We start from the raw sequence: 12,930 nt of genomic DNA, 5'->3' as shown, positions 1-12,930 counted from the left end.
ATAGCATCCTAAAGTTTGTAAGCAGCGTTATAAACTTTAGGATAAACAACAATTATTTTGTAATGACACACATATCTAAACTAAATAAGTATAACAAGGTCATCGCAACACACAATAAACAACATCCAGATATTAGCTATTGAATACACCATATAAAAATTCTACGCTAAACTTAAGAAACCACGATGTTTAGTAATGTTAGGCTGAATTAAGAGTGTGTTATTGCCACATTGCCGTTTGGTGATCGAAAACTTTAACCCACACATTTTTATACCTACTTCATCCATTTAATACACTATTTTCGCTTTTAAATGTAGATGCTTTTTGTAAGTTTGGTTTCCAATGCATGGGTACTCTCTCGGGCATACAGAGGGAATACTGAAATTAGGAAAGAAATTAAAAAATAAAAGGAGAAAATAAAAAATAACAAAATATGTAAACAGTTAAAGTATTAAAAAAATTATATTGAAATAGAGCAAAACAAACGCCGTAGCCTGCCGTGCCTGAATATGAGCACTTGTATAGATAACTTTTGATGCCTAGCTATCTAGCTGATATTTTACACATCAATATAATAATAACAACAATACAATATTTACTATGTATATTTAAATATTAAAATATACTTTACAGGATTACACAAAACATGCTGAGACGTAACTACACACAGAATTACATAAACATAGGGGTATATGTTTGAAATGTAACAGACAATGAGACAGACCGATATATCTCTTGTTTTGGTTGAGGATTTGTTAATCGCTTTGTCCAACGGAATAAGACCCTGGCGTGGAGGGAACCACCCAGTGCATAGCGGTAGGAAAACAGAAACAAATTTTTAAATAAAACATACAGTATAACTAAAAGGGACTCCCAATATTCAATTGTACTATGACTATGTCAAACTAATTTCTAAATAGCTAAAAGGTTTATTCTTGTTTAATGTATTTGATTTAAACAAAAATAATAATTTTTGTGAAGTAGAATAAATCAAGAATAAACCTTCAGTAATGTAACCACACTCGTCCCCCCGTATCCCGATAGTCTAACAGCCATGAACGAAATAAAATTTTTAAAGTACTTAACGGGTGCAACACTCTGGTGCCTTTTAATCACTCCCACACTCGCCTCCCACGGCAAAGGTACCTAAGGAACATTACGTTCCAATGCACTAAAATCTTTAATATTTCTAGAAAATTCGCTAAATTTTCAAAATGTGCGATGTGTTGGTCAAATTTTCGATAAAAATAGAACCGAACGAAGTATAAGATTAAATAGTTCACCTTATTGGCGCAGTCGAAGCAGGTGGTGACGACTTTGCTGATGACGTTCATGAGGTGCTTGGTCTCCTGGATGACGTTGTCGACCTTGCTGAATGTAGCGGCACGCCCCACCGTCGGCTCCTTTACCGTGAATTGCAGCTGCTGCACGTACGTAGGCACCTTGTCCAAATGTTCTAGCAACTCCTTCTTCATCGTACCCGCTGGTACCTGGAAAAACAAATCATCTAATGCTTTATTTGAATTTACTTCATACACTAGACGCATAGCAAATGCAATTCCATGGCATTATTAGAAGAAATTCTTCAGTTTTCTTGTACTTAAAAAATTTGATGGCACTTACCTGATATGAGAATTGTCGAACTATTTTATAAAGTCTATTAGCTTCTTCAGCAAAGTATTCCGCTTGTGTGAAAAGGTCCTGCGTCGTATTTAGTCGGCCCTCGCCTTTCGTGAATTGGTACATAGCGAAGGCCATGGAAGACATATTTTTCGCTCTGATAATGACAAATAACAAAGATCAATATTCTAAATTAAACGTGCGACCCGTAATATTAAAGGTTAAGGTATAGCTGAATGGGTTTTTACTGCTTTTTACCTCTTCACAATGTCATTATTTTCATCAGCTCCCTGCCATTTTTCAGTCTCGGCGTCCATCTCAGAGGACATCATTTTCATCTCCAGTCCTGACTTGGCGATTTTAGCTTGTTCATCTGAATCTAGCCGCACAGCTTTCAGTGGTTTACTTGTTGTTCCATGTTTCTGAAATTGTATAAATTAGATTTTGAATACTGTATCTGTGACGTTTTTAACAAACAAAGCTTTAAAATACAAGTACATTTTCTAAAAACAAGGTTATGATTCACATGATTATTTCAAACATAATGAATTACCCCCGGCCTTGGTAAACTGCTGTACTGTTGTTTGTCTGGTCTGTCATCTGTGAGGTCGAGGAGTTCCTTAGCCAGTCTTGCGGCATCGCTCAGCAGCCATGCCCACATATCGACAAACACGTCGAGATTTTCCCTCGCGGCCGCACTACCGGGGTGTGCTGCGAGTGTGCGTGCCGCCGTCACCACTTGCGGACCGTATATCCTCAGGTTGATCTCCGCAAATTTCGCGCTCACTTGAAGGGTTTCCGACATCGCTATATGCCGGAGGAGTTTACATACCTGGAATAATTTTAAATAAATCTTTGATATAACACTATCTACAGGTTGACAAGATAAAAGAGCTTTACAGTAAACTGTTATTTTATTGCTTATAGAGACGCATACTGTAGATTTCTCATACTTTGCATTAAGCGTTATGTATTTACGCATAACTATCACCATTCTATCCATGTTACATTTACAGCATGTCGTTTTAATTAGGTATTTTTTAAGCTCCAAATAATACCTCTATAATATGGTCTAATTGTTCGTGCAGTCGGCTGGCTATGTTGTGCAGTCTCTCTGACTCTCCGCTGCTTGCTGCAACAAATCTCATCTTTTATCCTAACACTAATGAATAATTTATTATTAGTCAATTATAAACACAGACGAACACTTACGTGCTAAGCGACGATGAAAGCTGCTTTGTAATAAATTACTTCTTTAATTGTTACTAAACATGTTAAAATGTTTATTCAGTGTATTTCGTTTATTAAAAGCAAAGCGTAATTGTAAGCAATAAGCAAAGCATAGGTTTAAAGATTAGACTAAATATGTACAAACTACGAGTAGCACAAACCACTAACACTAAATTTACGTACAATTCAGTCATTATTGTTTTTATGGTCAGCATATAAATGGGACCATTATTGGCTTAGTCTCCGATTTAGTACCGAGACAGACCGCTAAGCGCTGCGGTGGATTATGCACTTCCAGCGAACTAAAATAGTCGTTCCAATTAATAGCTATATAAGTGCTATTTTATCTGTTTCTCAATTTATTAAAGTAACTGTTTTAGAATACGAAATTACTCTAATTTGTAAATAATATTGCACAAATAGAAATTATGTGACTAAGATTGAAAACCTGCACGGAGACCATAATATTGAGATAAATCAATAATGTGAATAAATTCCAGGCATAAAGCGAAGTAAATTGTCAAGTTTCCTTATGAAATTATTAACGTACAGTTGATTATGATTACAAATGATCTATAAAGTTCCGGTTTTTGCCTGACTCTGTCTTACTGCAGATATCGTCCACTTACACATTATTACATTCTTTGCGGGGTCCTAGCCAAAATCTTTAGGATTTTTTAAACATAACAAAGGCCATGCAAAAGCTTCGCAGCAAGCACGTAAGCGTTCGCCTCAAGGGAAAGGGACAGTACCTATGGGGCGCGGGGGGTTACCTATGTAGGCGAGGTCGGTAGCCAGGCGGCGTGCGTCGTCAGCCAGCGGTGGGAGGTCCCGCGCCTGCTCCCGCGCCGCCGCTACCAGCGCGCGCTCCAGCTCGCCCGCCGCGCCTGCTGCGCCTGCGCACGCGCTCTCCAGCGCTGCACCTCCGCCCCCGCACCCACCCCCACCGCCACCCTGCTCTTCCTGCAACAACGACATGCAAACATATATCAGTGGTCGTATTTGCACATAAAAGAATCAACATCGATGTTATTCAGCCAGGAGACAGTAAAACTTCGACAAAGTGTTCGGTTGCAGAATCCAATTGGAGAATCTAGTGAACTTGGTCTCAGACCGATGTAATTGGCACAAATAAGTAAAAGTATATTGCACACAAATTGAATTGTTATTTGCTTTGCATGCAATAGAACGTTAGTGTTGGATTTACCATAGACACAGCAACTGCGACTAGCCTTTCTAGCTCGTAGGCTATCCGCTCGGCGAGCGCCAATATCCTTTGTCTATGGTCGTGCGAGGTGTATGCGGAGTCAGTGAAGTCGTGCGTCCTCTCGACCAGGGCTCGCAGGGTGCTAGCGAGTGCCCGCCTCCTGGCAGCGTCAGCGCCGCCCCGCGCTCGTGCTGCCCGCACTTGCGCCGTCAGCCCACGCAGCGCACCGAGCGCGGTGCCCGCCTCCCACTGCGCCGCCTGGGCCCAACGTAGGTACACGCTAAAATATCTACATTCACGAAGAATTCAACCTACATCTAATATAATTTAATAATAGAAAATAATATGTATTTGTAATAACACAGTGAATATTTGAAAAATTTGCATGCGAATTTTTAAAAGGGTATCGTCGAGTTTGTATTACCCGAATGTCTCTAAATAGGATGCAAACATTTCCAATATTTTCTATTTCTCGTAATTTAGTTTTAAGAATTAGTCTAAGAATAACCTGCATATTCTTGCCTACTGTTTAACGGTTAGTAAAAAAAGCTATGGTACTCTAAAGGCCTGATTGAATGTGTAGTGTGTGATAAAATTTGCCTACGAGATGTTCTAGCGTGAACTGCTTAAGCTGCCAACGAAGCTTAGCGTACTCGTATACCTACTGTATCAAATCGTGTTATCGTGTCGTTCGCGTTGTCACTTTACACTAGTAATTTTATGTATTTAAGGCGTGAAGCTTCACTACCTACGGAACGAACCTACTTAGACCTAAGTCTGCGCGTGTCGGATAGCAAAGAGTGGTACTTGAAAAAGGACGTACCTATCCCGGAGATGCTTCGTTGTTTTCAAAGAAACACATTAAAATAACGTTAACCATTTTTAGGGTGCAAAATAACACATTTTACTTTCTTATATATACTTCAAAATGTAAATTATATTCACAATTATTTGGTAAATTACTCAAGCCCTGAGGAAATTATTTTGTATATTTTGAGAAAGTAAAATGTGTAAATTTCTAAAAAAAACAAATTGTATTAAGGAAAAAGAAAGCATATAAATACACTTTATATAGGTAGCTGTTGTACATACGGCGATACTGATTTATAAAAGGCACTCGTCTAGACGTTAATTAATACCAACATAAGTTTTGTACCTGCTGATGACTATCCGAGAAAGGTTGCAACTACAAGAGAAATAAAAAAATCCGAGTTTATGTTTTGAAATATAGAAATAAAAATAGACAATAGGGTGGGTATGAAAAGAAATTAACGAAAAGTTAAAGCAGGCAGGGGAACTAGATGCTCCTAATTTACTTACTTAATTTTCCTACATTCCTCACTAATACTTACATACGTCATACCTTGACTCCCAAATTTAAGAAACTGACCAACGCTTTATGACTTCACTTTTTTGGCTTGTAAAATATTGAAACGTGAATTTATTTATTTTTTTTATTCGATGAAAGTTTAAGATCGTCTGTAAAATTTTGTGTGCAAAAATGTTGACATCGCTAAACGAATACAGGCTGTTCTATAAATCGGAAAACTATTTTTATAAATACTCCTAGAAATAGAGGCAACAATTTACGTTTTTATATTTGTTCTATTTATGCTTTTAAAACGAATTAAAATTATTTATCTTTCGCCGATAGTTTATTCGAAATATCAAGTCTTAACAAAATTGCAAAATTATTTGATTACTCACTAAAAAAGTTTTTAAACGTCGAGCGATGTGTTTACTATTATCTAGATTGAGCTTTATACCTCGTATTAAAGTTAAACTAAGCTTTTAACTACTGTATGCAGCTTAAAGTTGCTTTCCCTGCTTAACTTATAATAGATAACTTTAAAAGTGAGTTCTCTTCAAACAAAACTTTGTAGTATATACTCACCTTGATAATTTTACTCAAAAGTATAAGTTTAGTTGCTAAAAGATTTTTAAGCTTCTTAGCAATTGGATTATCATTTTAGGATACTTGTACAAAATCTTACTAATGTTTCGTGAGCGTCGATGGCGCAGATGTTAAGCGCTTGACCGATTTACAGATATGTGTGAAGTCAACAAACCCGCATTGGGCCAACGTGGTTGACTATAGTCAAGTCACATTATCTTTGGGCAGCCTTCCAATCCCTCTGAAGGGACACATGAGTTAACGACGACGTCAGTTATGCCATTTGCAAATGTTAATTTAAAAATAAAAAATGAAACTTGAAAAGTCTATCGTAATCATTTTTAAAGTTCTATAAAAATTGCCAAATTAACATACGATCAACGTTGGAACCATCATTCGGTAATCGAGACAATATATAATAATTTCTGTAATTTATTTTTAATTAAAATTAGTAATTAAGCTATCTGCAATCTACAAGTGCCTAAAAAATTACGTATTGTGGAGCTACTTTAGTGAGAGACTTATGAATGTGTCGTCAGTTACAAGTGTATGCAATCCCGCGATTTAAAATTCCATTAGCGGCACGTTCTACAGCACTGATTGATGCTCCGTCCTGGATAAACATAATCCAATAGAAGACGGAGAACGAATTATACTAATCGATTGATCGAATTACGGGTTGTTTTTATAGTTCATTAATTATGCATTTAATGTTCGTTGTTTTATTTAATAAATTTCTTTGTTTTCTCTAGTAGTGCTCAGTAGTACTGTAATAAAAATCCTTTTGTTGTTAAAAACATCCACCCCAGGAAATACAGGGTGTTACATATTACAAATACTAACAATACGCGTTATGGTTTTTTACATTTCTGTCACCGAGTTTATTTTTACACATTATACATTTCTAAAATAAATCTTAAATGTAATAAATTCCGATATCCTATAAGAAATCAGCGCTGGAGGTAAACGCTTCGTCATAATGCCGAAATGAGAGCAGCATTCGGTTAAGTACGAGGGGAAAATGGGACCAGATTACAATTTACGATGTCTGTAATTTAAAACAGTTTCCGTAAATTCCTTATTTCTTTAAAGAATTCCAACAGACTGAATAAATCTTAAACCTCATTGTTTTGTTCCTCTTGAAGACATTGAAGTACAAAAAGAAAGCTTTTTATTGAGCAAAAAATAAATAAACGCGATTGATAAAATAAAACAAAAGAAAAAAAATTATAAAAAAATATTTACACCTATTCTACCATATTGAGTAACGTTTTTTTTTAGTGAATAGATGTACAAAAAGTTTATCATATAATCATTACTAAATGTGCCTAATACGTAACCATTTACATATAATATGTTACCGTATAAAATATATATGTATATACAACTAAGAAGTCATAAATTGAGCTGTATAGTTTCCACATGCTTAACTGGTATAGTGGCGTTATTGGCATTGTCAGCCGGAGCGTAGATACGATCCATTTGCGTTGTCTCGAGCATAATAGTCTGGAATTACATGAACGACGGGGGCTTAAATGCCAACGCTGAGTTCACAGCAATATACCTTTATGTGATTCACACGAGGGCAGAATGTAGAGGTAGAGCAGTAGACAATTCAGAATTGCTATCGTTGGAACGGCGTTACCGTGACAGCACAGGACTATTTGGATAGTATGTGTGCATTCACACAATATCAGCACCGTATTGTCTATTGCTCTGCCTTTAACCTCATTGTACTGTCCTCGTGTGAAACTGCCATTAGCATCGAGCCTGGAAAATGTCAGTAGGCTTTAAGTGGTCTGGAAACAGACAAATATAAACTAGAAGCGAAGGTAGCCTGAATGTTGGACGTCGGCCAGAGTATAACGCTAGAAATTATCAGAATAGTGTCCAGTTTACAAAACCGATATGCCTTAGTGACGTCATGTGCATTTCTTATCTAAAAATGTTACTATCAAAAGATCAATTCTATTGTTCATATTTTGTATTTCTATAGTTGGAATACTTTGAACGAATAATAAATAAAGGACATAAAGGTTTATGGACAAAACTAGGCTACTACTTTTCTGTATAGATAAACTGATCATTTACATTAATCAACAGAAAGTTAGCGAAACTTTAGAGAATTGTTCAAAACAATCCTATTGAACTTAATTTAATTCGTATTTTAATATTTTCCAAACACAAGTTATACTATAATTAACATGAAAATTCATTATATTTCAAAACAAACTGTATCTTTAATTTAACTTTATAATTGAGCATATTCTGTTTTCATTATTCTCAAATAACAATGATTACTTTTATTCGCAACCTACAAATAAAACTTTTAATTTTATCTTTACATTTGTGACGATTTTAGATCAGACATTTTTTTAACGTATTTATGTATCGACCTAACTAAAGAAAAGAGTTACATTGTTATTTATCTTGGTTATGTAACTCTTTTTGTCGGGTGAATGTTAACGATATGTGAGCGATGTAATAGAGAATATAAATATGAGATCAAACCTCGTGCGACTGTTCCTCGTGTCCGGGCAGGCCGTCGCGTACCACGTAGTGTATGAGGTCCATGGCGCGTCGCATCTGACAAAACACCGTGTCGCGGTTCTCCCGCGCAGAGGCGCTACCCGGGTGCCTCATACATGTCTAAAACAAGGTACAATACACTACTCTTAATATTCATTAGATACATTAGGCCCTTCGTACACAAGGCAACCTAAATGGCTGCGTCGCGAGAATCGTCGACGCGGGTTGTCTATTCGGGCAGTACAGGCATAGCAACTACATATATCACGACGTCCTTAAGGTAGGTTGCGAGCGACTATCTTTGGCGATAACAAATAGATGTCGGCGACGCGCGTTGCGTACGAATCTCTGACATTGTATCGTTTAAGACACCAAGCACCTAAAACGTCGATTTTTTGTAGATTAACGTTGCCTTGTGTACGACTCTTCGCCTGACGAATTGACGTAACGCGATAAGATGTTTTGCGATATAATACGACTATATTTTGTCGCTTAATTGTTGTTGTTATTTTACAATTAATATTAATAACAATAGACAACTACCCTGGAAATAACATTTTATAACTACAGTCCGAATTAAACCAATGTTAACTTTTTTGTGTTACTTAAATTGAAAGGCAGTAACTAGTATGCCTCGGATACAGTGTTATCTTGCCTTTAGTTATTGTTATTAAAAATCGTTTAAGTACTAATCATTTCGTGATCAATAATTATAGAAAATAAATTGAAATCAGTAATTATAAAAACATTACTTTCATTTGAAAATGTAAAGAAAATTGCCATTATTTTAGGATTCAATGAACTCAAATAAATCGTAAAAGTTTACGAACAAATTAGAAAGCTTGAAAGCCACCATTACGGTAAAGTATGGGGGCTTAGTTACACTCGTCGGAGTAAATGATCTAAGAAAAAAATGTCCGTATTTTTCAGGCTTTAGGTGAATAATACAATCTCAAGTTATTATTATGATTCGCTTAGTACGCTAAGCAAATTCTCCAATCTTGTTTTTAGGTCGCGTATACGGAGTAACTAAGTGTGCAAAACCTTATCATGAGCGGGTTAATGTATTTAGCATTGGGGTTTTGTATACAGGACTCAAGATAGTTTGTTGATATTGAAAATACATTTGTGTACACTGTTTTGAGGCAGTACTGATTACTATAGATATATTATATTAATATGTATAGTTTTAACAGGTATTTGATCAATCTTTACATAATTATTATATTTCATGTTAGACTTGTTACCTTTTGTCTACTACTTTCTTTTTAATCCGGTTTAATTCGATCTTATTGAAGTTTACAACGTTTAATATTGCTGCAAAGAAAAAGTATAGTAGGAAAACAACTACGAGGTCAGTTTAATGCGAAAGTGCTGACATATTGGTTAGCCGTGATTATTCCTCGACTCGGGTCGGTGCGACCGCAAAAAAACAATTCTGTTTTAGTGGCTACAAGCGCTTCGCTTCGCTTTTTTCAGTGTTTCATTGTTGCTGTGATTAGATTTTACTTTGATCCTTCTTGCTTTTCCTATGTTTTTCATATGGTTTTCAAATTATTGCACAGTGTAAATTTAAATTATTAACGTTGATATTGAAAGCCTTACAAAGATAAGAGATTGCTTTATATATATCGTAGTGACTTCCGAAGAGGTTTTAAAAACCTCTCGTAGTTTTTACTAACGATCTAGAAATCTTTTCATTAATAAAATTTGAATAAAAGTGAAGTGAGATGAACATACCTTAGATGATGTGAGTAGCATGAGCGTGGATCGTTCCAGCACGTTTCTAGCGGCGGCGACCTGAGCACGTCGCCGCTCGTCGCGCAGGTCCGCGCGCCGCTCCGCCGTCAGCCGCGCCAGCTCCACCATCCCTCCACCGAACTCCGTGAACGCGCGCACGAATTCCGCGAAGTTCGAAACAGATTCCAAACGGTCTAGTGATCGCGCCACCTTACATAAAAAGTAAATAAGAGATTTCTAAGATTCTTCCACTTCAAGGCTGGCTGATTCTGTCGTGACTTTTCAAGGAACAAAGTCTTGAGTGGTGTTTTGTTGACCCTTTGTCGGCCAACGCCGAAAGACGCTTTTTTTACTAAAGAACTATGTCACATCGTTAGCCGAAATCTTGTCTTGAACAGTTTAATTAACGTTTTAAAAATTGGCTGGTCTTATGGGAGCAATAAAGGCGTCAGTATCTACGAACAAAGAAGAACTTTCATTTGATGCTCTACTTCACAGTGTTTGTTGCATAAATTATATACAAACAAAGCGTCTGTTACTTTATTTATAATATATTCAAAGTATCAAAGTCTATTCATCTTTAAATATAGTTTTAAAATCAGAAAATCAGAAAATAACCCAATGACCTAATTAATGCTACTTTTGTAATATGTAGAGCAGCCGTTTGCCAATTTATTACTTGGCCGAATGTTTCTGTGTTGGTGATAAAGGTTTTATAGCAGGCCTATGTGTTTACAAAACTCTTTCACGCTATTTATCCTGGGCACATTAAACATGATGCGCAATCAACTGAATGCCACTAGATAAAGCGCCACAGTGAAGTTTTGTCGTAAAGCCAACCCGACAAAGTTTGCGAACAAAGTTTTGACATACATTTGAGAAGATGGCTAAAACTTGAATTGTTCGGTCTAAGCTATTTCAAACATAATTTCGCAGTTGGTTATATAATTGAATGTACATCGAGCGATGTTTGATCTTAAATGGATCGAGAATTTAATTTCTTAAATGTACCTTGTCCTTGGCCAGTAACAGTTGCCGCACGACCACCATGTCCGCGAGGAGGAGCACCCGCGTAACGGCGGCCAGCAGCGCGCGCGCCGCACACACCATTCCTGTGCCCTCTGCGCCACCCGCACTCCCCGCGCCGCACACTCGCTCGATAGCGCGCCCTAATATATCATATAAAAATTTTCTAAATCACAAAATAATTATAAACATATGCTTTCAGATCACTTCATCATCAGTTAAGGAAGGCTACATCCAGTTGTTTTCCCAAAGTCACAAAATGTGTGTGGGAAGGGATTTAAACAAATATTGTACTACATACGTCACAAACAAACTTGGCTCAGGTGAACTTTACATAAAGTTAATTTCTAACATGTCCTTACTATTTACGCGCGCAGACCGCTTTTCATTTGTAACTTCTTTTTATTATACTTGCTTAGCTTAAAAATTATAAATAAAAAACTTAATTAGTAGCCTATGTGTTCTTCAAGGCTATGTTCTCCATCTATGCCAAATTTCAGCATCAGATCCATACAGCCGTACTCGAGATACCTTCAAACAAACATGCATCCAAACATTCGCATTTATAATATTAGTAAGATTTATTTCCAAATGTAAATAGTCGGTAGAACTGTAAATCTTTATCGTTGACGTTGCATTTTCCAACAAAGTATTGACTATATATTTTTATTTATTTTGGACTATATCATACAATGTTTTTCAAATTCGATATTCAAAGTTTTGAATTAGACTATTTTCATGTTACGTTATTAAAGTAAAAGGTTATTTTAATGAAACTTAAATGTACTTTAATATTGCAAATTATACCCAAAGTTTTCGTCTATTGTAGCACCTTGTTACAAAATGAATTGACGTACCCAAAAACAGGATATTTTCTTACATTTGTTCGGTATTATTTGTTTTATAATAAGTACAACAAACATATATTCCAGCGGAGAGCGGTTGTTCGTTGATGAAAAAACAACCAAATAAGAAACAAAGGGCGAAACAGCAACAGAACAATCGTAGGTAAAGTTTACATAAGGTCGCCGTGTAACTTCGCTATTCAATGTTGACACAAGTCACTCCACTCTCGTTATTCTTGGTTATTTCTATTTTTTCTTCTTTGTATGTTTTAGAGAAATGAAAATTTCGATGTCTTTTGTTTTATTAGAAAGTTATATGTATTATTCAGAGCTTTTAAAAATAGAAAGATTTTTTCTAAATTCAAAATACCTATTAAATTTAGTGTTTAGGCAGCCCTTGTTCTTCTTCTAGGTCTACAGCCCTTTGTAGGCCTTGGCTGTGTCCAGCAACTTTTTCCACCTCGTTCTACCTCGGGCCACGGACTTCCAATTTCCTATGCCCACTTTTTTGCGTCTTTAGGCAGCCCTTACCAAGTGCTTTATTTTATTCTAAACCTAAAATAAATTTCTATCCGCCTTATTACTTAATAGTATGTCATAAAATGTATTAGTGTGTACAAGGATGTGGGTTGAAAAGCGGTTACACCGGCCAGAAACTACAAAAGTCTAATTTGAATATCACTTGTCAAATGCAAAACAAGTAATATACGACCACTGAATACGCTTAGATTATGCAAACACATATATCTATTTTAGTTCACTGTTTGCGAATAAAAAGTTCAATTTTTATTTTTATTTTCAATCTCAACGGTACTTCAGACTTAACGCCCACTCGATTG

The 12,930-nt window shown here is 36.2% G+C and overlaps 1 protein-coding gene across 2 annotated transcripts in view; it reads right to left on the bottom strand.

Annotated features, from left to right (window-relative positions):
• alpha-Catr (alpha-catenin related) overlaps positions 1–12,930 on the bottom strand; it is a 55,545-nt gene that overhangs the window by 2,399 nt on the left and 40,216 nt on the right. The window contains exons 3-13 of one of the 2 annotated variants that reach the window (XM_013321952.1): positions 11,232–11,389; positions 10,221–10,430; positions 8,463–8,600; positions 4,058–4,315; positions 3,603–3,813; positions 2,679–2,752; positions 2,174–2,452; positions 1,879–2,042; positions 1,624–1,777; positions 1,284–1,490; positions 279–378 (exon numbers count right to left, since the gene is read on the bottom strand). In XM_013321952.1, the coding sequence (XP_013177406.1) occupies positions 280–378; positions 1,284–1,490; positions 1,624–1,777; positions 1,879–2,042; positions 2,174–2,452; positions 2,679–2,752; positions 3,603–3,813; positions 4,058–4,315; positions 8,463–8,600; positions 10,221–10,430; positions 11,232–11,389 (1,952 nt within the window). In that variant the 3' untranslated portion in view covers position 279. The remainder of the gene's footprint in view (positions 1–278; positions 379–1,283; positions 1,491–1,623; positions 1,778–1,878; positions 2,043–2,173; positions 2,453–2,678; positions 2,753–3,602; positions 3,814–4,057; positions 4,316–8,462; positions 8,601–10,220; positions 10,431–11,231; positions 11,390–12,930) is intronic. The other variant, XM_013321951.1, reaches the window with a different exon arrangement.

Source organism: Papilio xuthus, unplaced genomic scaffold, assembly GCF_000836235.2.
Source record: "Papilio xuthus unplaced genomic scaffold, Pxut_1.1 DF825946.1, whole genome shotgun sequence".
Lineage (NCBI taxonomy): Eukaryota > Metazoa > Arthropoda > Insecta > Lepidoptera > Papilionidae > Papilio > Papilio xuthus.
This window is presented reverse-complemented; position numbering and strand designations above follow the sequence as displayed.